The following is a 26,636-nucleotide window of genomic DNA, read 5'->3' as shown; positions in this document are numbered from 1 at the left end:
GTGTTTATTTGAATGGTTGGGGCAGGAGTGATAGAAATGATTGATGCCTAGGGCCAAACAGCCCTCATGTTCCCACCTGGCATCAGGTTTTAGATTTCCACCCTACCCATGGGTCCTGGGCAGTCAGACCCTGTCAAACAGACAGTTGTCCCCGGACCTTGTCAGGCCTTACGCAGTTACTGTTTAACACCCTGCGTGAAAACAGGATTATCTTATAACCACTGAGGGTTTGAATGTGGCTTCAAAGCCTCAGTGTGTGAGCCCAATCTTTATTGTCAGATATTTCATGATTGAGAGCTAATGACCTCTTGGACTCCTTTGATATTGAGAGGAAACTCACAAGGTGCTGAAACAAGGTTCTGAAGGGAAGGAAGGGAGCCTGGCCTGGAGGAGTTATAGCAGTGTCTGGACATGAGAGGGCAGGATTTGTTCTAGGCCCCCACATGAGCAAAACAAAGCTGGGAACTCCAAGCCTGGTGGTGTGAGCGCTCATTCACCCGTGCAGGTGGCTCGTGCCTTTCTTTCTGTGGTGTGGCCATGGGGGCTCTGCCTGGTCTTTGCCCCAGCCATTCCACTTCTGGGATGTGTATCCCAAGGAAATACACAAACAAGTGGACCAGGCTTTGTTTAGTATGGCAGAAAGCTGGAAACAGCCCGAGTGTCTAACAATTGATTAAATGCGGTCTGGGCTGATTTTCAGAGCAGAATATCATGCAGCTCTTTAAGGGGTGATGCAAAGGTCTGTGATTGGGAGAGTGATGGGGAATGCCATAGGGTGAGAAGAGTGGGTTACAGGACGGTACATGTGTACAATGGAGACTTTTTGGTAAATATTAGATGTTCATGTAAGCATAGTTATTTTGTTGTTTACCTTAACAACTGAGGATCCAGTTTGCTTTGTAATCAGCCCTTAATCTTTGCAGTTGTAGTGTCTGGGTTTTATTTGATCAGAAATCCTGCCCTCTTTTCCCACTGGACATTTTGTTAAGCTCACCCTGACAAAATTCACACTCCCTGGCTCCTCACCATCACCAACATCAGGGAACCTCAAGGGCAGGGAGCATGGTTGCTACTCTCCCATTCCACACCAGCCAGGGCCTGGTCCAAAGTAAGTGCTTAGTAAGTGTCTGTTTCATACACTACCTCATGTGGAGCAGCATCAGGGCTGTGCACAAAGCCCAAAGGAAGTGCATAGAGGTGGACAGCTGAATGCATGGATCCAGGCATGATGTTTGACATATTTAACAACACAATTGTCTTGGCTCTGATCGACTATTAGTTGCTGAAATGGAAGATGGAATGTGGGGTTTGGCAGAAGGGCTGGGACAGGGGAGGCATTAAGAATGGCACTCAAGCAGCTTGGGACAGTGGCAGTTTGCCTCCTGGGGAGAATGAATTTAAAGAGTTTAATAACTGACATGGCTGCATGTCATCCACGGGTGGATGGACGAACAGACAGGTGGCTGAGTAGGAAGACAAAAAGATGAAAGGATGGATGGAAGGATGGAAGGATGCATGGAAGGATGGACAGATGAATGGATGGAAGGATGGATAGATGAATGGATGGATGGACGGATGGATGGATGGATGGATGGATGGATGGATGGATGGATGGATAGATGGATGGATAGATGGATGGATGGAAAGATGGAAATACAGATGGATGAATGGAAGGATGGAAATATAGATGGATGGAAGGAAGGAAGGATGGATGGATGTAGGGTGGATAGATGGAAGGATGGAAAGATAGATGGAAGAATGGATGGATGAATGGATGGCTGGATGGAAGGATGGATGGAAGGCAAGTTGATGAATTAATGGTAGACAGATAGGTGAGAGGAATGGCAGCAAGAAGGATGGATGAAAATGTAGAATGAAAGAAGGATGAAGGATGAGTAGAAAGAGGAGGATGGATGATGAAAAGGTAGGAGAATGCATGGACAAGTGGAAAGACAGGAGGATGGAAGGATGTTTGCACAGAGATTGAGTGGTGGTGGAGAAAAGCCCTTTGGTGGTGGCCTGGCTCTCAGCTCTGGACATCTACAGGTAGTTTCCTGGTCCCCTACATCATCATGCTTATCGTGGAGGGAATGCCACTCTTGTACCTGGAACTAGCTGTGGGGCAGCGCATGCGGCAGGGCAGCATCGGTGCCTGGAGGACCATCAGCCCGTACCTCAGCGGTGTCGGTACGTGGGGCCCCTCCAGTCCTCTCCCACCCAGAGACCTGGGCAGCATGGGAGTGTGGGTGGGATCCCATCAGCAAAGCTGTTGGATCAAAGGGTGAGCACAAGGCCCAAGAGAGAGCCCTTGCCTGGAGTGAACAAGTGGCCTGGTGGGGATGTCGTAGAATGTGGGCTGAGAGGAGCTGATTTCCTACCCACAGGGCAGTGAAACAGGGAGGATGCATGCCCCTTGGGGAACAGATGCCACCCTGCTTCTCTTCTCTGGACCTCAGCTTGGTCACCTGTAAAAGGGAAACAGCTGTAACTCCAAGTCCTAGCTAACAATCATTCTGGAAACTCACCCAACTGCTCCCTGTTAAATAACAGCTCTCTCTTTTAGTAAGCACCTGCTACTTGCTGGGAGCCAGCCTATAGGATATATGTGCATGAGTTCATTTAACCTTCTTTACACCGCTGAGGTGTTGCGGAGTGCCATTAATGTCTCTGGGGTGGGGAGGCAGAGGCCCACACGGACAGCAGGAGGGGGCTGTTTCATCTCATGCCTCTCCTGAGTGACCTTGAGCCAGAGTCCCAGGTACTTCCAGGACAACCTCCACCTGCCCTGCACATCGCTTATGACCCAGGGCTGCCTCTGCATGCAGAAGGAACCCTGACCAGAAGCAGCCATGGCATGTGATGCTCACCCCTCCTGCCCCAGAAAGGAAGGCAGGCAGGAAAGCAGAGTGACATTTCAGGAGCAAAGAGGATGGAAGCGTATACATGACCTGGTCGCAGATGCAGAAGAAATGTGCCCAGTGTTCTCACAAATCATCTCCAACCCCAGACTGCCTCCTTGTCTTGAATGGCTATTACTTTTTTTTTTTTTTTTTTTTTTTTTTTTTTTTTTTTGAGGCGGAGTTTCACTCTTATTGCCCAGGCTGGATTGCAATGGCACAATCTCAGCTCACTGCAACCTCCACCTCCCGGGTTCAAGCGATTCTCCTGCCTCAACCTCCTGAGTAGCTGGGATTACAGATGCCTGCCACCATGCTCGGCTAATTTTTTGTATTTTTAGTAGAGACAGGGTTTCACTAGGCTATTAATTTTTAACACAGAAGTGTGTGGTTTTACAATCTGCCTGAATAAGCAATCACAGAGGACTTCTCAGAGGCATCTTCTGCATCATAAGAAAGATACCAGATATTTGTGCCAACCAGGGGATGCTGGTGGATATTTAACAACCAGCTCTCAGAGTGGAGTGGGAGTGGGGAGGGGAAGCCCTGGTTTATAGCATATGCCGATGCCTGTGGGGGTAAATATGTGCACCATGGCCAGTTTCTACTACTGAGTGTTCCAGCACTTGGGCTTGGGGAGAGGAGGGAATTCTGGTTCTCAAGGGTTGGTGTGGGCCAGCCCCAGAGCCCTGCTGGCTGCCACCCTTCTCTCTGCTCTCAGGACCCACCCTGGGTTTTGTGCAGACCTGACCAAATTACAGGCAGCCCCCTCCCCATCCCTCCTCTCCTGGCCACCAGGTGACTCAACCACTGGTGAGCCAAGGAGGGAGTGTAACCGTACATCTGGCACAAGGTGGCACTTCACAGCGACAGTGCTTCTCACAGCATGACGTTGTGAACCCATTTCTGCCACTTACCAGCTGGGTAGTCTTGGGCAGGCTCCAGGCCTCAGTTTTCTCCTCTGTGATATGAAGATAATACCGTCGTAAGGACCAAAGGCACGTAAAGTACTTACTTAACACAGTGCCTGGCAGTTAGATCTCAAAAACATGTCATCAGCCTTCTGTCCCAGAAGGTGAGGAGGGAGGTTGGAGAAAAAGAAATCACCCTTATGAAGTGCTTACAGGTGCCTGGTCTCGCTTAATGCTCACCACACAAACCTGGTGGAGGGAGGCCTCACCACAGGCACATCCTGGGAGCACACGCTGGGCCTGGCAGAGGGGGAAGGGCCATCCTCAGCCCTCAGCGTAGCCCTCTGCTTCCTTGCAGGGGTCGCCAGCGTGGTGGTCTCCTTCTTCCTCTCCATGTACTACAACGTCATCAACGCCTGGGCCTTCTGGTACCTCTTCCACTCCTTCCAGGTGAGCCACGGCCCGTGCCAGAACAGGAGTGGGAGCGAGAAAGGGAGAGAAAAGCAGGGCCACCCACTCAGGGGAGGGGGTGTGGGGCAAGGTGAGCAGCCTCGGGGCGGGGAGCCAGTGGGTGGTGTGAGGTGGAGGGGAAGCCATGCACCCCAAACCACATGGAGGGCTTCTGAATCCGGGCTCCACGGGCCCCTTACGCTGTAAGCAAGAGTCCACCGGTGTGAGTGTGCATGTTCTTGGAGAGCAGGTCCATGGCCTTCGGTGGATTCTCTCTGATGGATGTGACCCCCCCCCCAACAAACAATAACTACTGCACAGTGTGCCTAGGAGGAAATCTGCGGAGAGGACTGATGGGGAGGGATTCCCTCAATCCAGCAAGACAGCAATGTCTGTCCTCCTCCCCATCCCCTTCTCCCACTTTCCACGGGGTCACTTGTGCTTCCAGGTTTCTGACTCCAGCCTGAGCCTCTCCTTTTCCCTGCAGACCTCCAAGTTCTCCTAGAAAGACCATTGTCACCCTGTAACACAGTAGGGCCATTTTAAACCACACATTTCTGATGATAACTGCAGCTAACACTCCGTAGAAAACGTGGAAGGGGCTGGAAATTGTAGAGAAGCAAGAACTCCAATTCCACACAGACAGCTGGTATTATATCCAGGACAAGAGGAATTTTCCTCTCCACTGCTCATGCTCATTTCTGTTAACTGGCTCCTGCCGCTCCACTCTCAGGAACCCCATCCTCCACTGCCTCCACCTGCTTCCAGGAACCATCTTCACCTTGGCTTCTTCCCAGATGGGAACAGAGGAGGAGGCAGGAGCTAATCAGGCCAATGCCTTACCCTTTGCCCCTGAGCCAGGCCTTCATGGGACATGCCTGTCCCCTAGGTCCACAAGCAAGACAGGGCTGGCATGGACTATGGACTGAACTGGGTTTGCCTCTGGGATGCTTGGGCACAGCCTTGACTCTGTGGGGGCATGAGGAATGCTTGGGTGAATGACTTTAATAATCCTGATTTGGCATACCCCACTCTGGCTTCCCAATGAGCTCCACCAAGCTTGCCCCATTGCACATATCTCTAGCAAGAAAGATGTGCCCTGAGCTTAGTTGCAGTTCCTCCTTCTTTCCCTGGTTCAACCTAGAGTTTCATGAACACTGGCCACAACTCTGCCTCTCCCCAGCCTTCTCGGTGGAAACGGAGCAACTCTTCTCACTCTATTGCCTGGTGACTGTTTCCTATCCTCTCTGCAGGGCTGCCATGTATGGTTGGGCAGGTTGTGCACTGCACAATGGTACCCCCAACTAAGGGCTTGCCATACACATTGTAAACATGTTAGATTTGTGTACTTATTAAGACAAGTTTCCAAAAGCAGAAGCAATGTGTCTTGTCCTAACAAAATCAGAATAATTTACTCATCCCCCGAAAGCAAAAATAAAGTGCCTCAAGAAAGGGGCTCCTTTTTCTAATAGTCAGAAGAATGAGGGCCAGCAATTCCTGAAAATCACTTAAGTGTTCATTCATTGCATCCTTCATAGGTCTGTGGACTTACCCCTTAGTCCCTCTACTTTGAAGCCCTCCTCCATGGTCCTGTAATAAAGAGAGGAATAGTAGCTGCAGACATTCACTTATATGTGCTCTGAGTCAGACACAGGTCCCAGCACTTTAGAAGTGTTCACTCATGTAATCATCACAGCCACCCCGCAAGGCTGAGCGCACTGAGCACCCGAGCAGAGGGGAGCCGAGTAGCTCATAGCTGGTGGGGTTGGACTCAGGCACCTGGTCCCAGAGTCTGTGCTCCTGTCTACTCACTCCCTGGCCAGGCTTTCCAGCCTTGGGTCCAGCCCTTCTCAGCAGGAGCACCTGGGCTGTTATGCATGCAAATGCGGGGATCCTTGTCCTCACCTGCTAGTTCAGAGGTGGGTGAGGGAGGTCAGACTGGGAACTGGCCCATTTAACAAGTTCTCCTATACTCTAAACCTTCTTCACCCTGGCTGCACACTGGGGAGATGAAGTTGCTGGGTGCGGGGTGGGGAGGTGTGAAAAATCCAATGACCAGGCCCTACCCTAAACAGATGAAATCAGAGTCACTGAGGGTGCAGCCTGGGTATCACCCCTGGGTGACTTAGTTGTGTAGCCAAGCCTGGGAAGCAGGCCTGGGCTGGCATCAGCAGGTGGTCCAGTGTACAGACTCAGGTCAGTCCCACACAGGCTGTAAATGGCCCAAGGGGATGTCAGCCAGGGCAGCTCGACTGGGCTTCAGGTCTACTAGGACCCCTCTCACCTGCCTGGGACTTGGTGCTGGCTACCACCAGGCACCTCAGTTCCCTCCACGTGCCTCCCTCTCCTTGCATCCACATCATTCAGGAAGCTAGCCTGGATGTCCCACAGCTGGTCTCCAAGAGGGTGAGAGGCTAGCTACAGGGCTCTGAAGGCCTGGGCTGGGAAGTCACTCACACAGCATCTCTTCACCATATTCAGTCGGTCAGCGTGCATCGGAGGCCAGCCCAGGCTCACAGGGTGAGGCAAGAGATGCCACTTCTGGATGGGAGAAATGTGCACATGCAGAGGGGAAGGACTGTTGGTGGCCAGCTTTGAACACGATATAGATCAAAGCAAGAAACCAGCTCACACATTCCAATAGGCTAGGGTGGCCCTGGGGAGGTATGGCAGGGGTGGGCATGGAGGTCCTCACCAGCACAGTCTCGAGCACTGTCTGGGTATGCAGACCTGGGCTCCAGCTGCCTACTGGCACAGTAGCCATGACCCATCAGGTGATACCCCTGGGCCTTGGTTCTTTTCCTGTGAAATACGGGATTGAGCCCAGTGGGGTGGTCAGACTTGCTTCCATTAATGATGCATTTTGTCTAATTAAATCTGGACTTGCAGAACCCAGATATGTGCAAAACTGATCAATGTGGGGCTGGTCCTCAAAGAGCAGGGCTGGGATCTCCTACCCCGCAAGTCAGAAGTCATTTTTCCTCCCCTCCCTCCCATCTCAGCACCACCGTTTACCACTTGGCCTTGGGTCATGGTCACGATGCATGCACCATTGAGGCTCCTTTGTTCATAAGTGACATGCCCACAGCCTCCTATGGGGGCACACCTGGAGCCTTCTCTTTCATTACTAACAAGATTTCCCAATCCCTGCCTGCCTTGGAGTCCCTGCCAAATGCAAGCGATGCTGCTACTTCCCTTGCTGTAGCAAGCCCTAAGGAAAGAGCCTCTGCTTGTTCTCACTTGGGTGGTCTTTGTTGATTTCCGCAAGTCCCTAGCAAGTCCTGAGATGCATAAGTCTCAGGTTCCGTGCTCACTAAGTGCTGGTGGTGAATGGCATTTCCTGCAACGTACACTGGGTTTGGAAGCTAGCAGGAGATGAGGTTCAGGCCCCACAGCTGTCTTGCCTGTCTGAGCCTGAGAGAACCTGGTGCTAGTGACTTCTTTGAGCTAGAGTCAATGTATACCTGAAGCAGTTAGACTCCTGGACTTTGCAGGGTGGAGCCAGTAAGACTGTCATCTGCTTAAGCTACTCTGAACTGGGCTCTCTGTCACTTTATCTAGTTGGTTCTGAGTTGGTCAAAAAATAGGGACTCTCTCAGTCATTGACCAAGTCTTAAGCAATCTGGGCCAGTGCTGCAGAGAGTGTGGTTTGAGTGCCTGAGCTGACTGTACACAGGCCGTGGGTCGGAGTCCCATCATCATAGCTGGCCTGGCCGTGGTCCATTCACTATTCAGTCTCTGGGACCCACCACGGAGTTCAGTAGTCCTCAGGGAGCACCTGAAGAATTGCAACAAGAACAGAGCCCCCTCCTCCAACCCCTTCCTGCCTCACCCATGCCCCCTGACAAACTCTCCAACTCCCGGTCTGCCTTCAGGGACTCCAGCCACCTGCCCTTCTGGGACCAGCACCCTTCTCTTTCAAGAGTCTCCGCTCAGGGTCACCTCCCTCACCCTTGCCACAGCCTTTGTCCTCAGACTTCACCTCTCTGGATAACACTCGCTTTGGTCCCACAGGATCCCTTGCCGTGGTCTGTCTGCCCACTGAATGGTAACCACACAGGCTACGATGAGGAGTGCGAGAAGGCGTCCTCCACACAGTACTTCTGGTACAGGAAAACCCTCAATATCTCACCGTCCCTCCAGGAGAACGGGGGTGTGCAGTGGGAGCCGGCACTGTGTCTCCTCCTGGCCTGGCTGGTGGTGTACCTGTGCATCCTGCGTGGCACCGAGTCCACTGGCAAGGTGGGACAGCGAGGCACAGATGTCCGGTGCTCCTGGCGGGTGGGAGGGTGCGCCGAGGGGCAGCTGCATCTGTCTCCAACCCTGAGCAATGCCAAGGGAGTGCCCTCTGCAGTGGAGAGGCAGCAGCTATGTTAGGGCAGAGGGCACAGATGGTATTGCTGGGACAAGTCACCTACTAGATGACTATAGAGACAGCCAGAGGTGGTTAAAGTTGCAACCCTAAATCTCAAAACAAGGACTTCCTTACAAAGAAAAAAAGAAAAAAAAAAGAAGTTTTTCTGTACCAGTCAGCCCAAAATCCATACCACCCAGGCAACCAGACAGTGAGTTTGCTTTTCTTTAAGACTATATGTGTCCTCAAGACACCCTAGCCACTGGCTCTCCAACTCAGCTACACATTGATATTTTCTGGAGCACTTTCAAAACTCTCATGCCTTAGCCCTGCCCCCAAAGTTCTGAAGTAACCAGTTTGGGATGTGCCCTGAGCAATGGAGTGGGTGGGGGGATTTTAGAAGCTTGCCAAGTGATTTTAGTGTTCAGCTGAGTTTGAGACCAACCCTTTGTTCTAAGCTGCTTCCAATCACCCTCCATAGCTGTCAGGCTTGATCTCCATAGTCCTTTCTTGGTGCATCCCAAGGCTCACACTTTCACTGGGGCTGACATGTTCCTGCAGCTCTAGTCTGCTCCATGTGGAAGATCTGCTTTCAGTGTTCCCATCACCCGCCACCTGTCTGAAGTTTCAGCAGATGTCCCAAAGCCTAGCACGCCCTGTCTCATTCACTGTCACTTCTCACCGTAGACCCAACATGGCTTGGGCACCCACATTGTCTCATTCTGGCAACAGCCCCTCAAGGTAGATTTCATGATCCCACTCACCTGAGGCTTAGAGAGGTAAATTAACCTGCCCAGGGGCACAGCTAGTGAGGGCAAAGCCCAGCCTCACCCCAAGACTTCCCATTGCCTTGGTTTGGTAGCCACATAGCTCTCTCTATGCCTTAATGATGTCATCAACTCCAACTGTCACCTGCTGAGAGTCCTAAGAGCCCACCTGTCCTCACCCTCTGACTACCTGAGTTGCCTCCTCCAGCCGCATCCCACCCCCCATGTATTTCTTGAGGCATTAGACCAGAGCTACCCATGGTATTCCAGGGCCCATGGGACAACTCCAGTATCATGCCTGGCAAGACATTTTATTTTGGTTTCTAAGACCCCCTGATGGCCAGCCTCTTAGCCCCCAGAGCCCCCTGTGCCATGGCTGAGGAGAGGGATGAGTGAGCACAGGTGCTCTTCCCCCGAGAGAGCTTAGAACCTGCAGCAGCTCACTCAGTCCCATCGTAGAGCCTGGCCATACTGTCATGCTCATAAAAAATGTTTTTGTAATTTATCTTTGCCAGGTTATTATGATCATGATCCAAAAGATCAGAGGGTAACATCTGCAGATATAGAGATTAAAGACCATTACTTTTCCTGATCACTTAGAAATGTGTTACATGAGACCTGTCATGCCATAAAAACTTATTTATTCTTATCGTCTATTTCCTCTGCTTCAGCCATACCCTTCTCCATGGCAAAATACCCCAACAGCTCTATGTAAAGGGAACTAATCTTGTCACAGACATATTCCTGGCATCCTCTGTTGGAATTGCCTTTGTTTTCTGCCAGAGTCTCTGCAGAGTGGTCAGAATTAGTTTCTTCCAATAGGTTAGGCTGGATCACATGTCCAGCAATTCTGCCCACTTGGGGAGAAGTGAGCCACCTTGGTAGGGACTCCATGAGCCTCCGGGAAACTTGCTCATCTCGGGAGAAGGAGGGAAATTCCCGGGGCTGGCCCTAAGGGCCTGCTTAGTGCCCATTGTGATGGATGTTGGTCACGAGTGAGTGCTCTGTCTTTTCATCTCTATCTCTTATCTGGTTTCTTTTCTTATAATCTTGGGTGGATTTATTACTCTTCTCAAGTTACAACAACCTCAGCTAAGAAGCAGTGATAAAAGACACACCCCGCATTCCACCTGCTGTCCTCTGGGTGACAGGGCACAGAGTGCCACTCTGGTGGCCTTGGAAATGGATAAGAAGATGACACCACACCTCAGTGGGAAGGGAGGGTCAAGTGTAATTCAAGTCTACCTGAACATGAGCCACCAGCCATATTTCTCACAGAGAGACTCAAACTTTAAGGGAACTCTTACACAAAAGACAATCTAGCAAAATATTTATTTGCTTTACAAATGAGGCTCTGGTACACATATGAGTTGATTTACAGAAAAAATTCCATTCCTGGATAGGCACACGTGCACTTGAAGGTCTGTATTCTATGGCTTTGTAATAGTTAGAATCACCCAGAGCATGACAGGTGACTACTAACGCTACCATGAACACCGAATATATTAACAAAACATCATTGAACTTACCATGCATGTTGGTGGAGAAAGAAGATCTGGTTGACAAAAATGTGCATTCAGCTGTAATGTTAAAGCCTAAGGAAGTAAACCCTTTTTGGAGGGTTGCCATAAAAATCAGATCTGAATTTCCTATTGTGTTTATTATGGAGACATTGTTCTCTACTCTACACGTCGCTGCTTTCCTGCATGAGCACTCATGACCAATATGCTCTCAGGCCCCAATCCCGGGGAAATCTGTCCTTCTCCAAGCTGCAGATTTTTGTTTCCTTTTAATTGTGTTCCTGCTTTGTGTGTAGGCCACCAGGAAGCTCGGAGCTGAATCTGGCTCAGAAACTGGGTAGAGACTCATGCACAGATTCTATGGGTTGCTTTTTCCTGTGGGCTCATTACTGGATTGCCCATATATTTTTTTCAGGCTGATTTCTTTATCTAGCAATTTTGAAATGTTAATGTGACTGATGTGTTTTTGTGGGTGACCTCAAATCCTTTCCGGAATAAGGTCAGGTTGAAGGGAGGGTGGAAGGCAGAGGCTTGGTCCCTGTTTGCCTTTTCTCTACTGAATAAGAAATGTCTTGCTGGTCACAACTGTGAGCGACCACATCCCACCAACCCATTTCTCCAGCCCTAACCCAGAGCCTGTGTGTGACCCAGAATCTCCATGCCTTTTCCAGCTGTCAGCAGCTGGGCAGTGCAGCCTGAATACCCCAGCTGTGGCGGCGTTCCGCGGGGCGTGGGTGTGTCCTGTGGACCCCACCGCTCCGGGAGGCCGACTCTGCCCTCTGATGCCCGCAGGTGGTGTATTTCACGGCGTCACTGCCCTACTGCGTGCTCATCATCTACCTCATCAGGGGCCTCACGCTCCATGGAGCCACCAACGGCCTCATGTACATGTTCACTCCCAAGGTACGGGCTGAAGCGGAAGGGCCCTAAGGGCGCCCCTCACTCATCCTGCCACCTTCCAGGATGGGTGGGAAGAGGGACAGATGGAGAGTGGGCCAACGCTATACCCAGGGAAGCTGATGTGAGCCCACCAGGGTGTGGTGGGAGTGTGGAGTACCTGCAGTTGCTGGATCACCTCCTCAGCCAGGTCGTCCCCACTCCCTGTTAATTCTGGAGCATTAAGTCTTTCAGCCTCTCCTTTTCATCCTCACTGTCCCCCCAACTCCTGCACCGCCACCACCACCTCCCCTCAAGCCCCTTTCAGACTGTGGACCAAGCGTTTTACCATGAGCACTGCTCTGGTCATCTTGTTTGTGGGCTCATATGGTTCCCTGCACCCATTTCCTTACAGGGTCTCCTACTGTCCCTTCCCAACCCACCCACTCTTCATGCACCCCACACCCAGGGTCCATCCATGGAGGGTGCCCTCTTACCTTTGAGGTGGGGCAAGTTCTTCATTTAGCAAATCTAGCCCCTGGAAATAAAATGACTGTGTCATCCTCCTCCTTCCCCATTCCAAACGCCCCGATGTCAGTGCCGAGAGTCAACCCACACCTAGACCTCCCCTGCCAGGCCACACCACCTCCATCTCTGAGTGCCCAGACCTGTGCGGTATCTGCCCGTGAATCAGGGCTCCGTGTGTGTTTTAACTATTTTACCCTGCAGTATTCCATTGCACACCTCTGCGCTGATGTATAGTGGTGAGCATCGCTGCTTCTGGTTACACACCTCCTATGACTGAAGTGCTGTAGAAGATACGTGGCACCTTATATCCTCCACATAGCACCTGTATTCTCCACAGCACCTTAGCCATGGGAGGTGTGCAGCTTGAACTGTGTGTTTCATCTGCCAGGGAGTGGATGGGGCCAGAAGAGCTGGTCTCCAGTCCCAGGGGTGCCCCTGATGGCTGCGTGCTGTAGGCGAGCTCCTTTCCCTCTCTTGGCCACTCTCCTGTTGAGGGTCTAAGTGTTTGGAATCCCACCCAGGGCTCATCAGCCCTGTCCCTGTTGGCCTTCCAGATGGAACAGCTGGCCAACCCCAAGGCCTGGATCAATGCAGCCACCCAGATCTTCTTCTCACTCGGCCTGGGCTTTGGCAGCCTGATCGCCTTCGCCAGCTACAATGAGCCGTCCAGCAACTGCCAGAAGCACGCCATCATCGTGTCCCTCATCAACAGCTTCACCTCCATATTTGCCAGCATCGTCACCTTCTCCATCTATGGCTTCAAGGCCACCTTCAATTATGAAAACTGCTTGAAGAAGTAAGCTCGGGCTGTCCCACCGAGTCCCAGGCCTCCCTGAGCTCTGAGCTGAAGGGTCGCCTGGGCAAGGGCTGGGGCAAAGTGTACCAGTTTTGGAGTCCTCAATCCAGGGCTCACATTCGGACTCCTTACACCACCACCAGTTGCTGGGGGGCCTGGGGCATGTCAACATCTGCCTGGCAGGGATGAGGGCACGTTAATGTGTTGCGAGCACTTAGTGTAATAGGACATACGACAATCAAACTTTGTTTCTTCTACCCCATCTCTCCCACCTCAAAAGTAACCAAGAAGCCTCTAACTAAGCCACAGAGATTGCAGGATACACTTTCTGTGGCCCCTTGCCCAAAATACAAGGACATCATCCAGGAGGTATGCTGTCCAGTTGGGTAATTACCAGTCACAAGTGGCTGTTTACAAATTTACATTTAAATCAATGCAACTTAATTCATATTCCCATGTTACTTTCAATCAGTTGCTCAGTGTCCACCATCAAGTACTCAGTTGCCGGCCAGTGAGTGCCAAATTGGACAGCCCAGATAGAGAACATTTTCATCAGCATGGAAACTTCTGCTGGACTATGTTGGTCCAGAGGTTAAAATAGCCTAGCTGTGTGAGTTTGGTGCCTGTTGTCATCATTGTTCATATCTGAGGCTTCTTCAGTACCATTCAAAATTACTCCGCCCTTTAAAAGATCACCAAGCAACAGGTTCCCTTTCCTCACCTAATCAGAAAAGAAGAGGCTGACGGGAGGCTTTGGTGACAGCTGCCTTTCTGATCAGTGAAGGTCGATCCAATGGTCTGCTCTGCAGGGTGAGTCTGCTGCTGACCAACACTTTTGACCTTGAAGATGGCTTTTTAACAGCCAGCAACCTGGAGCAGGTGAAGGGCTACCTGGCATCTGCCTACCCAAGCAAATACAGCGAGGTGTTCCCGCACATCAAAAACTGCAGCTTGGAGTCGGAGCTAGACACGGTAACGTGCCCAGGCAAGGTTGGGGACTGTCTTCTCTCCACACACTCATGGGGACCTTGGTGAGCTGCTGACTTGGGAGCTAGGTGAGGTCCATAAAAATGAAGAAAGATCCTGAATAACTTTTCCTGCAACTCCAAGGAGAAGAGGCTTTACCACCACTCTCCTGAGGGCTGCTCGAGAATGCTAGTTACAGTAAACTTCCTGAGGGACCTCTCTGTCTGTTCTTTTTCTTTTGTGTTTCTAAGCTTTTAAAATACAGGAAAGTAGAGAGAATAATATAACAAACACCCATACATATACCACTCAGAAAGATCCATTATAAACATTTTGTCATTTTGAGTTCAGATTTTTTTTATATAAAGGGAAAGAATGTTTCAAAGATGAAGTTAAAAAGTCCCCTTTGTTTTCCCTACTCACCAGAGGCAAGAACCTTCATTTTTATATTTTATATTTTACATTTTTATACCCATCTATGTATTCTTAAATAATATCATTGTTTTGTTGGCAGTTTTTATTTTATTTTTTCTTTTTTCAACAAGTCTTTTGCACTCCTATGTCGGCAGTTTTTAAATGGGCATAAATGGTCTGGAAAGATACTTCTCTCATTCAGCATTTTAATTTTGAGATCTGTCCATAATAATACATGTGGAACCTCATTGTTCATTTAAATGCTGCATTTTATTCCATCACACAAGTATACTGCAATTTATTTATCCATTGCAGTATAATAGACATTTGGAGGGTTTTTTTAAATTTTTGCTACTGAAAGTCATCTTTATATTTTACAGAATTATCTCTGCTGTGCTGGGAGCTTTATTTTTTCACATTAGTTTGAGGATCAGTTTGATAAGTTTCATTGGAAAAAAATCTTCTAGGGAATTTTTACTAGACTTGCATTGATTTTATAGTGTAATTAGGGAGACTTAATATCTTTTGAGTTGTGACATTTGACTCAGGAACATACTTTCTCTCATTCACTCAGGTCTTTTAAAATATTCTTCAGCTAACTTTCTCTATGAACATCTTGGCACATCTTTCATTAGATTTCTATTACCTTACTGTTTTATTGTATTGTGAATGGTGTCTCTTCCCCTCATTCTATCATTGTTTGTTTTTGTTGCAAAAGGAAGCTAAAAATTTTATATGTTGACCTTGTATCCAGCAATCTTGATGAATTCTCTTATTAATTCTCACATTTAGCTATAGACTTGCTTCAGTTTTCTATGTTAAACTGTCCTATCGCCTGCAGACTGAATTTTGCATTTTTCTTTTCAATGCTTATATCTCATTCCCTTGTTCTTATTGTATTCACTAGGATTTCTAGCACATGGGAGTAGAAGAAATGATAGTAGGCATATTTGTCTAATTCTTATATTTAAAGTAAACACTTCTAGAGATTATTTCTAGAGAGTGTTCCTAGGTAATGCTTTTCAAGGGTAGGGAGTAGGGAGGGCCTGTGGTTCTGGTTGCCAGTAAGCTACTTTGGAGGTTGGTATTTTGGGGGTGGTTGGTTGGTTGGTTGGGTTGGGTTTGTTTGGCACTTTGTTTCATGGGTGCAACCACTGTAGGTCATTTCAGGGGTTAGGCAATGCTTTTTTCTCCTGCTTGTTCAGCCCTAGCTCCATGCTTGCACTGGCCTGTGGCATGAGCCTTCTTCCCCGGGCAGGCATCAGACCCCAGCCCCCAAACCCCAGCCTTCAAGGCCTAGGTCCTGTTCAGGTGACCCACGAGGTCCTTCGGCTTCAGCACCTGTTCAGTGCTTTCACTTCAACTTGACTTTATGGTTTTGGCACCTGGGAGTTTTCCTCACTACTTTTGAGCTTGGCTGTACAGCCAAGAATTACATGGTTGGTTATTGATTTATCTAGACTTCGTTTTTCCTGTTGCTTTGTTCTTTTTTTTCTTTCTTTCTTTTCTTTCCTCATTCCACTTTATTCCCTGCTGTTTGGAATTTGACTGCTTGATTTCTTCTTGAAATTTTCCTTTCATATTTAACTTAATAAAGTCTAAAGTTAAACAGCATCTTGACCTCCTTCCCAAAATTCAAAAGGACTTTAGAATACTTTCATTTTATCGCTCCCGTTTTAAATGATTGTTTTCTAGTTCTGTCTCTTTAACCCCATACATTGGACATGACGTTATTATTATTTTATACAGCTCTTGTATTTACCTACATGTTTGCCATTTTATTTGTTCACCATTCTTTCTTGCATCCCAGTGTCTCCAAAGGTTTTTCCTTAAAATACTTTCATTTAGAGCAGTTTTCTTAAATTTTATTCTGTAATTGGCATCTATCTTTTAAAGACATTTTTCCTCAGAGTAGAAAATTCCAGGTTAAAAGTTATTTTCTCTCAACGCTTTGAAGATGTTTGCTATGTGATTCAGGCTTCCATTGTTGCTGTTGAAATTTTCTTTCATTCTTTGTAAGCAAGCAGTTTTTTCTCTTTCTCATGATCGTCTCTTTGTCTTTGGCCTCTGCAATCTAGACATGGCATGAATATATTTTTATTTATCCACTCTAGGCCTAGGTGAGGTTGGGCTTCCTGAATCTGTGGGTCCATGTTTCTTATCAGTTTTGGAAAATTCATACCTATTATCTCATAACCATTGTCTCTGATTCTCTCATTTTTCTCCTTTTGGAACTTCATTAGATGTGACTTTTTCATCCTCTCCTACAGGTTTCTTAACGTTTCTTTTATTTTTCCCATCTTCTTATCCTTTTATGTTTTATTGAGTCATTCCTGCATATATCTTTCAGTTCACTAACTCTCTTTTCAGCTGCATCTAATCTGGTATTTAATTGTCAACTGAACCTTTTAATTCAATAACTATATTTTTTATATAGATGCTATTTTTTTTCCAATTTATTTGTCCATCCCAATAGTTTCTTGATACATGTTTATCTTTGTAATGTTACTCTTTGTTTCTTTAAACATTTCATACATAACTGTTTCAGTGGTGGCCATAGGCAAGAGAAGGAGAGCAGTATTTTAACACTGTTTAGAATTGCTGGCTCATGATAATAATAAAAAGTATATCAACTTTTTGTAGATTTTTACTATTGTTTTTAAATCCTCTACAAGTGGTCACTCCCTTGTTGTTAGCACATAAAGCCACCTATTTTCAGTATGCCCCTGAGCAGCTGGTATGCTATAGAATTGACCTGTGTTCTTGTATTAGTCAATGCAGCCTGCCATAACAAAGTATCATAGTCTGGGTGGCTTAAACGACATAAATTTATTTTCTTTTATTTACTTTTAGTAGAGACGAGGTCTTGCTATGTTGCCCAAGCTGATCTCAAACTCCTGAGCTCAAGTGATCCTCCCACCTAAGCCTCCCGAAGTGCTAGGATTATAGGCATGAGCCACTGTGCCCAGCAAGCAACAGGAATTTATGTCTCACAGTCCTGGAGGCTGAGAATTCCAAGATCAAGGTCCAGCAGGGTTTGGTTTCTGATGAAGGCCTGTTTCCTGGTTCATGAATACTTGTCTTCTCACTGTGTCCTCACACAATAGAGAGTCCTCTCTGTCTCTTCCTCTTGCTATAAGACCACAGTCTGGTCAGATTAGGGCTCCAATATTATAACTCCATTTAACCTTAATTACCTCCTAAAGACCCTATCTCCAGATACAGTCACATTGGGAGCTAGGGTTTCAACATACAAATTTCAGGTGGACACGGTTCAGTCCATAGCAATTCTGAATCTGACAATCCAACATCTGCCACCCTCGGGGAGGGTTGTTCTAAATCTTATTTCTTATTCTTGCTAGTTCTTCACTCACAGTGACTTCTCTCCTTGTGGGTTTGTAAATCCCTGTTTATGAGCACTTTGCTTAATCTCTGGGAAACCTGTGTGTCTAAATCGGGGGGCTTCTACCCAGGGAGGGCTTGTTTTTGCTGCTTCTGTGGGTAGCCAGGCAGTATGCACAACTTATTATCCCTTTTGAGCCCCTTGGGGGATTGTCTTTAAGCAGGAGTTCCAGCCTCAATTTCCATAGTTTGACATCTCCGCAACAGCATTACCAACACAGGGACCTGACCGCTGAGCACCTGGCCCTCCTGGTTGCCTGCTGACCAAGCTGGCTCTCCACAGTTCTGCTTCCTGCTGCCCTGGCCCTGCCCTCCCTCCCCAGGTCCCAGCCACAGAAGTTTCAGGACACCTAGTCAGTCATCACATTAGAAGCAGAAATTATGCATTGTTTTATTATTTTTCATCCAGAATTTACATAAGTTGGGGCAGAAAAGGGGAACTCAGTGTTGCAGGCTGGCTGCAAGTTTTCACGTGCTTTGCATATATGAGCTCCCAGAAGCTCCCATTTCTTTTTGGCCCAGCTGAGTGTAAGGGAATGGTCTGCAGATGGAAGCTCCAACCTCACAATGTGGCTTCTCATGGCCACTTCCAAAGTCCTCCATGTTGCTTAGCACTGAATGCGTGAATAAGACTGTAAGTCCCTCATGCATGTAACTGGTGTCTTCTCACCCTGGGCAGGCAGTCCAGGGCACTGGCCTGGCATTCATCGTCTACACGGAGGCCATTAAAAACATGGAGGTGTCCCAGCTGTGGTCGGTGCTCTACTTCTTCATGCTGCTGATGCTAGGCATTGGGAGCATGCTAGGAAACACAGCAGCCATCCTCACCCCTCTGACAGACAGCAAGATCATCTCCAGCCACCTGCCCAAGGAGGCCATCTCAGGTCAGCAGGCCAGCCAGCGGAGGGGGCGGGGATCAGGAGGGCCAGGGCATGGGGATGAGCAGGGGAGAGTTCCCTCAGGGGTCGTGGGCTGGTTCAGGTGGCTGCAGGGGGCTGCAGCCACCTCACCATGGTCCTGCCATGTCTTCTCACAACCCAGGACCTGGGCCACATGATTCATCCTGTGCGTTCCATTCTCCACATCACAGGGAAGTGAAGTGGCCACCCCGACCCAACTCCCCAGCCTGACATTCGAAGTTCTCCAGGCTAGGAGAGAACTTGCTGTTGTTTTTGTTTGTTTTCATTGAGGTATATTATATATATTTCAGACAGAGTCTCACTATGTCACCTAGGCTAGAGTGCAGTCGCGTGATTTTGGCTCACTGCAACCTCCATTTCCCGGGTTCAAGTGATTCTCATGCCTCACCCTCCTGAGTAGCTGGGATTACAGGTGCACGCCATGACGCCTGGCTAATTTTTGTGTTTTTAGTAGAGACGGGGTTTCACCATGTTGGCCAAGCTGGTCTTGAACTCCTGACCTCAGGTGATTCGCCCATCTCAGCCTCCCAAAGTGCTGGGGTTACAGGCGTGAGCCACCACACCCAGCCTGAAGTATGACCATTATAAAGTGTACAGTTCTTAAGTACAAACTCAGTGGATTTTACATATGTATCCACTCGAGGAACCACCACCTAGGTCAAGATACAGAACATTTTCCGCACCCTAGACAGCTTCTTCACACCCCTTCCCAGGAAGTATGCACCCCTGGAGTTCTCCTCTATTCTGACTTCTACGTTTTAGGGGTTTTTTTTTTCCTATTTTTTTTTTTTTTAAAGAGTCTCACTCTGTCACCCAGGCTGGAGTGCAATAGTGCGATCTTGGCTCACTGCAACCTCCGCCTCCCAGGCTCAAACTGTTCTCGTGCCTCAGCCTCCTGAATAGCTGGGATTACAGGTGCACACCATGATGCCTGGCTAATTTTCGTATTTTTAGTAGAGACACGGTTTCACCGTGTTGGCCAGGCTGGTCTCAAACTCCTGACCTCAAGTGATCTACCTGCCTTGGCCTCCCAAAGTACTGGGATTACAGGCATGAGTCATTGCGCCTGGCCTTCCTGTTCTTGAATTTCATATGAACGAAGTCCTGTTGTACATACTCTGCACCTATTTTCTTCACTCAGAATCTACCTGTGAGATCCACTCATGTTGTGAGCAGCGATCGTCTGTCCCTTTTTCTGCCTATATAATAATCCATTGTAAGATCACATACCAGTTTCTTTATCCATTCTGCTGTTGATGGACGTTTCAGTTCTTAGAAAATGAGCTGGCTTTGCCAATTACATCTCTCATGGTTTCATTCCCTGGCCCATCTGCAACCAGAGTGCCTTGAGGACCCTGTGGCCTACACCTCTGCCTCTGAAGACACCATTCCTCCACATGCAGGATGAATCAATCCCAGCTCCCAGGCCATCTCCTTCAAGCCCCAACCACTCCAGTTGTAGTTGCCCCCACCTCTTCAGAGTCCAGCAGCACTTAGTCCCCCTCCTCGGACCTGGTCTCTGTAGCCAACATTAGGTGTGCCTGTAGCCCTTGGCCAGCACATGGTCCCTTTCTCCTTGTGTGTCCCTGTCAGGATGGCAGGAGGGCTGGGTAGCTAGCAGTGTACGGTGTGGTAGTGGAAAGGGCAGGTGTGGGCTCTAGACTCAGACACACATGGGGCCCCTAGGGGAGGCAACTGGAGGAGCCTGGGATGAAGGCCCAGGTTCTGGAGGCTAAAGGGCCTGGGTCTGAATCCTCACTCTGCCACTGACGTGCTATGGGATGTCGGGGGAGCCTTGGACATCTCTGAGCCTTGCCTTCCCACCAGTGAAAGGGGGCTCCGGACATCTGCCTCAGAGGCCCAAGGGTCCAACGCATTGCAAGTGCCTGGCACGTGGGAGGATCTTGGTGGACATGTGTCTCTTCCCCACCCCACCCCCTTCTTGGTGGATGCAAGTCCTCTCTAGGAAGTCCTTATGGGGCCACCCCATATTCAAGCCTCCTCCCCTGATTCTTTTCTCATAAGCTCCAGGGCTGAGTTGTTGGGATAAACAGAGAGGGTTATCGTTGCAGACCCATAGCCTGGGTGGGATCCTGGAATGGCAGTGCCCACCACGTCTGCTTGTTCATTGAGCTTGAAGCTCTGCCTCCCCTGCAGGGTAGCTCAGTGAGTCAACATCAGTGACTCCTGCTGACACGCTTTGGGACACCATTGTGCGCCCTGCCCCACACACATGGCACACACCTTCAGAGAGTCCAACCCATGACAGCTCTTTCAACCCATGTGGATGAACCAATCAGCCAAGGTCCCCTGAGGGCCAGAGGCCCCGCTGTCCCTTAGAGAACTGGTGAGCAGTAGTGGGGGGTTTCGGGCAGGTGAGCAGCTGGTCTTGTGGCCCCCAGGTCTGGTGTGCCTTGTCAACTGTGCCATCGGCATGGTGTTCACCATGGAGGCTGGGAACTACTGGTTTGATATATTCAACGACTACGCGGCCACACTGTCCCTGCTGCTCATCGTGCTGGTGGAGACGATTGCCGTGTGCTACGTGTACGGGTTGAGGAGGTGAGGAGGCCCAGGACCCCTAGTTGCACAGGGAAAACACAGCCACAGAGGCCACACCCCTCAAGGAAAACAGCTGTTTCTTGATACACATCTTCACCTCTTCCTTAAGCTTGGCAGCGTTACTCAATGTTTGTTCTTTGTCCACAGATCTCAGCTAATGCTCTGCCCCATTCCACGCTCAGTTTGCTTCAGTGAATGTCTTTCTCTCTATTCCCTGTACTTTTGCTTTGTATCACAGGATGTTTTAGGGTTGACCCTGCTGGACCCCCACAGCTTACTGGGGCAGGGAATTGTGCCTCCAGGCACTGGATGCTCTGATCATTGGCCAACATCAGTATTTTCCCAGAACCCTGACCAAAGTGCAGTTGGTAACTTAGACCTTAGAAAATTTGGCAGATTGAAAATTTAGTCAGTGAGGTTCTCAATCCCAGTGCACAGCACAGGACTGGAATGTTTTAATTCTCCCCAGGTGATGGAATGTGCAGCTGGGGCAAGAGCCACCCGTCTAGAGCAGCCTTCAAACTGGAGTGTGCCTCAGAGTCCCTTGGGCTGGTCAAACACAGCTGCGGGACTCACACCCAAGGTTCTGATCAGGCAGGACTGGGGAGGGCCAAGAATTCACATTTCTAGCAGGTTCCCAGGTGAGTCTGGCACCCACGCTTTGCGAATCACTGGCCTAGAGAGCTTTGCTACCCCAAGTGTGGTCCCTAGAGCGGGAGCAGCAGCAACAAGGCGCTCGTTGGGACTGCAGAAGCTCGGACCCACCCCGTCCTGCTGAATCAGATCCTACCTCTTCACGCTATGTCCAGGGGGCCTGAGGCACGTCACAGTTTGGGCAGCGCTGCTTGAGTGGGCACTGGTTTGGGCAAGGAGGCTGTGCCATGTTGTTTTCTGCCCTCTTCCCCAGTCTTTTTGATCCTCCATGCTGGTTCGGGGTGGGGAGGGAGACATTGACAACACTCTGGAAGGCAGGCATCCCTGAAGCAGCATTCCCTGCTATGTCCCTGCAAAGGCCAGGGTCCTGTGCCATGCTGAGGAAACTCCCATGGTCCATTCGTTTCAGGACATAAGTTAAACAAAGCCAAATCGATGTCTTTCCCGTAGGATTTCTCAGAGTCTTAAAGACAGTTATGGATCCCAAAGAGAGGGTTAGAATTGCAGCATTTCCAGACTTACTTGGTCAAGGAATGCCTTTTCACCCTCCTCTCACCCCACTCCCACCCTTAGCTACTAACATTTCGAGGACACTAGCGTTAGGGGGACCAACTCTCCCTGTTTCCCCAGGATTGAGGGGTTTTCTGGGACGTGGAACTTTCAGTGCTAAAACTGGGAAAATCCCTGGTCACCTAGGAAATGCCAGTCTAGAGGGAGAAAGAGATTGGTCACTGAGAGGGTGAGTGTTTCAGGATAAAAAGAGAAGGTTGGGAGAGAGGAACAGAACCTAGGGCCCACTGGAGGTCACTGGATGGGTGAGGGGCACAAGTCCATCAAAAAGGGGCTGGCGAAGGGAGACAGAGGCGGAAACAAACGTGCCTTGGAGATGTTGTAGGTGGACTGACTGTAAGTGGTAGGTGGGGAGTGCTTCGGCTTGCTCAGGGGACACCGCCATCTAGTGACCACCCAGCGACAGTGTCCTGGGGCTTTTCTGCAGCCAGCTCTTCCCAACTTTCTCCATCCAGGAAAGCGGGGGGTAATCGGGGTGTGAAGGGACAAGAGGACCCCACACTTTTTCACCTGTCCGATTTTTGAAAGCCCCAGATTTCCACATCATATACATGAGCCTTCATGGCCTACAGCCTAGAGTCCCACTATGTCAGCAGCAGCAAAGGGCAGGTGGTGGTCTCCGCACAGCCTTGCATGGACACCCAGGACATGCAGCAGGTCCCAGGGAGGGAGGGGCTGTGGCTGCAGCCAGTGATGTCACACCCACACCACCCCAGCCCCTCCTGCCAAGGCTGCCTCTTCCCGCTGTACAGAGCAGGTTTAAAGGCTCTGGGCCGGAGGCAGGAGGCCAACCCAGGTTCTGGGCCTGGTCTTTACCAAGCCCTAAGGCAGATGGCATCGCAACCCTGGGCCTTGGTTCGTCCTGTGTGAAATGGGGAGTTTCGTTGGGCCAACATCTCCCAAAGTGCCAAAGATACTTTTTATACTGTGTGTGTGTACTCAAAAATACGTGTCCTTAGCCTGTCAAGTCTATGAGAAACTGGCTGCTGTTGTGTTGCTGCTAAATGTAGGTTTAAAAGTAAAGACGAGGGAAAAGAGAGAGCTACAGGCATGATGGAGATGGTGATGGTGGCTGTGGGCAACGCCTTTGGGCCTCACTGCCCTGGCCGCTCTAGACCAGCTCCAACAGGCCAGGGCTACAGGAAGGCCTTCAGTCTGAGGTCGGCTCTTCTTCTGTCCCAGAAAACCTGCTCTGGTTTCAGAGGACCAAGTGATTCTGCTCCGTGGTGTTTCTACTGGGAAAGGGAGTCACTGATTGACAGCAGCGGGCTGGGTTGGGGGGTGGGCAAAGCTGCCCAAGAAGCCCCTGTCATTGATGACCAGCCCAACACATGTCCCTCCCCTGCTGCCTGTGCTCACCATTCCTGGAAGCTGCCCTCTGGGCTATGCCAGCAACCTTCATCTGAAGGCTGGCACTAGGAAGTCATCTTCTGATGCCCACTATCCACAGGGTGCTTGCTCCGCCACCCTTCCTGGGCAGTCTCAGCCCTTCTCCCCTCCCCACGACAGCACTGCTCTCTCAACAAGGTGTCATAGAGGAGTCCAGTGGCCAAACTCAGACATCAGTTACCACCTAGAACAGAATGTTCCTTTGTGAATAGGGACGGGTAAGCTGGAGACCCTCACCTCCGCAGCCTGGATAATCCAGACTTTTTCTCCCTGTTTTCCAAATAGATTTGAGAGTGACCTTAAGGCCATGACCGGCCGAGCTGTGAGCTGGTACTGGAAGGTGATGTGGGCTGGCGTAAGCCCACTACTGATTGTCAGCCTCTTTGTCTTCTACCTGAGTGACTACATCCTCACGGGGACCCTGAAGTACCAAGCCTGGGATGCCTCCCAGGTATCTGCTGTCTCTGTAGGGCTGGCGCTGGGCCCCCATGGTCACCCAAAAGCATGGGTCATTCATTTTCTGACACCGGGGAACTATTTCCATAGTGTGGGTAGGTTATTTGTCACGACATGGAAATATCACTGAGGCATTTTAGAAATAGCCCAGGACAGAGGAGCTGGGCTTTGAGTTTTTAGGTATATGCTTCAGTGGAGCGAGAGGAAGGCACTGCTCCAGTGCTTCCCCGTCGACCTGTCCCCTGGACGCTGAGAAAAACTCCCGCTGCAAAGGCGCCAGCTCCTGCCTCCTGAGCAGCGCCGCCCTCCATGCCCACCACAGCAGACAGCACTCATGGAGAACATTGCTACCTTCGTGGAAAGTTCCATTCCGGGCTAAGAGTAGTCCCCTACATTTTAGGTGCCCTGAATGTTACCTTAGACGTAAGGTGCTTGATTATTGCCATGGTTATTCATTATGGGTAGCTCCAAACAATAGCTCTACACCCACTGGTTCAAGTACTTACTATTATTCCTAGTTTATGGAAGAAAAGGTGAGGGCGGTTAGGCTCCTGGCACATGTGCTAGTGAATTGCAGAGCTGGTGGCCCCAGGAGTAAGGATACCGGCCCCACATGCTTTCTGCCCATGTCACACTGCCTCCCCATCACGGGTGGCGGCCCTGAGGCCCAGGGGCAGTGCTCTCAGCAGGTGCTCTCTGCTGACACTCAGTCTCTCCTTTCAGGGCCAGCTTGTGACCAAAGATTACCCGGCCTATGCACTGGCTGTCATCGGGCTGCTTGTGGCCTCCTCCACCATGTGCATCCCCCTGGTGGCCCTGGGGACTTTTGTTCTGCATCACCTCAAGAGGGGAGACGTGGCCTCCGTGGCCTGAGATGTGGGCTTCCCAGCCGCTCACAGTTTTACAGATACTATTTACAGGTGGAAACTCCTCTGCTGCTTTTTCAAATGCTTAAGCCAGAAGTGCTCAGCCCGTCAACTTCCTGAGTGTCTAAACAAGATGAGGAAGGTGTGCACGAAGAAGACTCCCTTAGGAGAATACACACCCTCCGGAGACCGCCCTTCCTCCCCGTCACCTGCCTCCTCATCATCGAAGGGGGCGGGCTATGAAAGCCAGTCTCAAAGATAACGGTGGTCCTTCATTCCAGGAAAGTCCTAGAATTAGGGCACATTGCGAACTGAAATATCACTATAATTCTTATGGGACCAAATTTAAGCAATTTTTGTTTTTGGCTGAAGAGACACCAAAATATTAGAGGACAAATATTTTTAGATCCATTTAAGGAGTTTCGAAGTGCCTAAGATGACATATTTGTCACTGGTGCAAAATTAATTATCTTCTTTTTTGAGTTGTAGTGAATATGCAATTTCTGTGTTCCCCTTCCACCCTTTAAATCTTAGGATGACAGGTTATAAAGAAAGAAGATCTTTGTTTGGGACCCCCAAATGGAACCTTTCTCTAAGTTCTCTGACAGTGGGTCCAGGACCAGACCTTTCTACAAAAAATTGCCCCAACGACAGTTTGCAACCCCAAACCACATTAGAAGTCTGCGCAGACATCCCTCCGTGGTGTCTTGGTGCATTGGAAAAGGAGTCAGGAGCCACTGTGAGGATGAAAGTGGATCTCAGCTGGGCATGGTGGCTCAAGCCTGTAATCCCAGCACCTTGGGAGTCAAGGCAGGTGGATCACTTGAGGTCAGGAGTTCGAGGCCAGCCTGGCCAACATGGCGAAACCCCGTTTCTACTAAAAATACAAAAAAAAAAATTAGCTGGGAGTGGTGGCACAGGCCTGTAATCCTAGCTACTCCAGCTGCTGAGGCAAGAGAATCATTTGAACCTAGGAGGTGGCGGTTGCAGTGGGCTGAGATCATGCCACTGCACTCTAGTCTGGGTGACAGAGCAAGACTCTGACTCAAAAAAAGAGAAGTGGATCTGACCTTCCCATAGGCTTAATATTACATTTGGACATCGTGGCCAACTCTAGCAAGACCACAATACCACTTACAATTCATTTTAAATGATTCATCTGTACATAAGTTTTCTGAAATGTATATAATTCAAACAGAGCATCTTGTAGCTGAAGACACACCATATCTATGATATCACATTAGTCCCTGTGGGGAAAAGAGAGAGAGATCAGACTGTTACTGTGTCTATGTAGAAAAGGAGGACATAAGAAACTCCATTTTGATCTGTACTAAGAAA

At 49.4% G+C, this 26,636-nt stretch overlaps 1 protein-coding gene across 2 annotated transcripts in view; it reads left to right on the top strand.

Annotated features, from left to right (window-relative positions):
* The window catches only part of SLC6A20 (solute carrier family 6 member 20), a 39,819-nt gene extending 13,465 nt beyond the window's left edge, over positions 1-26,354 (top strand). Inside the window, exons 2-11 of one of the 2 annotated variants that reach the window (XM_030939010.1) lie at positions 2,047-2,187; positions 4,167-4,258; positions 8,273-8,500; positions 11,692-11,802; positions 12,858-13,099; positions 13,909-14,071; positions 18,561-18,765; positions 21,204-21,363; positions 24,262-24,427; positions 25,156-26,354. In XM_030939010.1, the coding sequence (XP_030794870.1) occupies positions 2,047-2,187; positions 4,167-4,258; positions 8,273-8,500; positions 11,692-11,802; positions 12,858-13,099; positions 13,909-14,071; positions 18,561-18,765; positions 21,204-21,363; positions 24,262-24,427; positions 25,156-25,305 (1,658 nt within the window). In that variant the 3' untranslated portion in view covers positions 25,306-26,354. The remainder of the gene's footprint in view (positions 1-2,046; positions 2,188-4,166; positions 4,259-8,272; positions 8,501-11,691; positions 11,803-12,857; positions 13,100-13,908; positions 14,072-18,560; positions 18,766-21,203; positions 21,364-24,261; positions 24,428-25,155) is intronic. The other variant, XM_030939016.1, reaches the window with a different exon arrangement.
* The last annotated feature ends 282 nt before the right edge of the window (positions 26,355-26,636 follow it).

This window comes from Rhinopithecus roxellana, chromosome 1 (genome assembly GCF_007565055.1).
Source record: "Rhinopithecus roxellana isolate Shanxi Qingling chromosome 1, ASM756505v1, whole genome shotgun sequence".
NCBI classification, from domain to species: Eukaryota; Metazoa; Chordata; class Mammalia; order Primates; family Cercopithecidae; genus Rhinopithecus; species Rhinopithecus roxellana.
The sequence above is the reverse complement of the archived record's forward strand: the minus strand, read 5'-3'. Positions and strand labels throughout refer to the sequence as shown.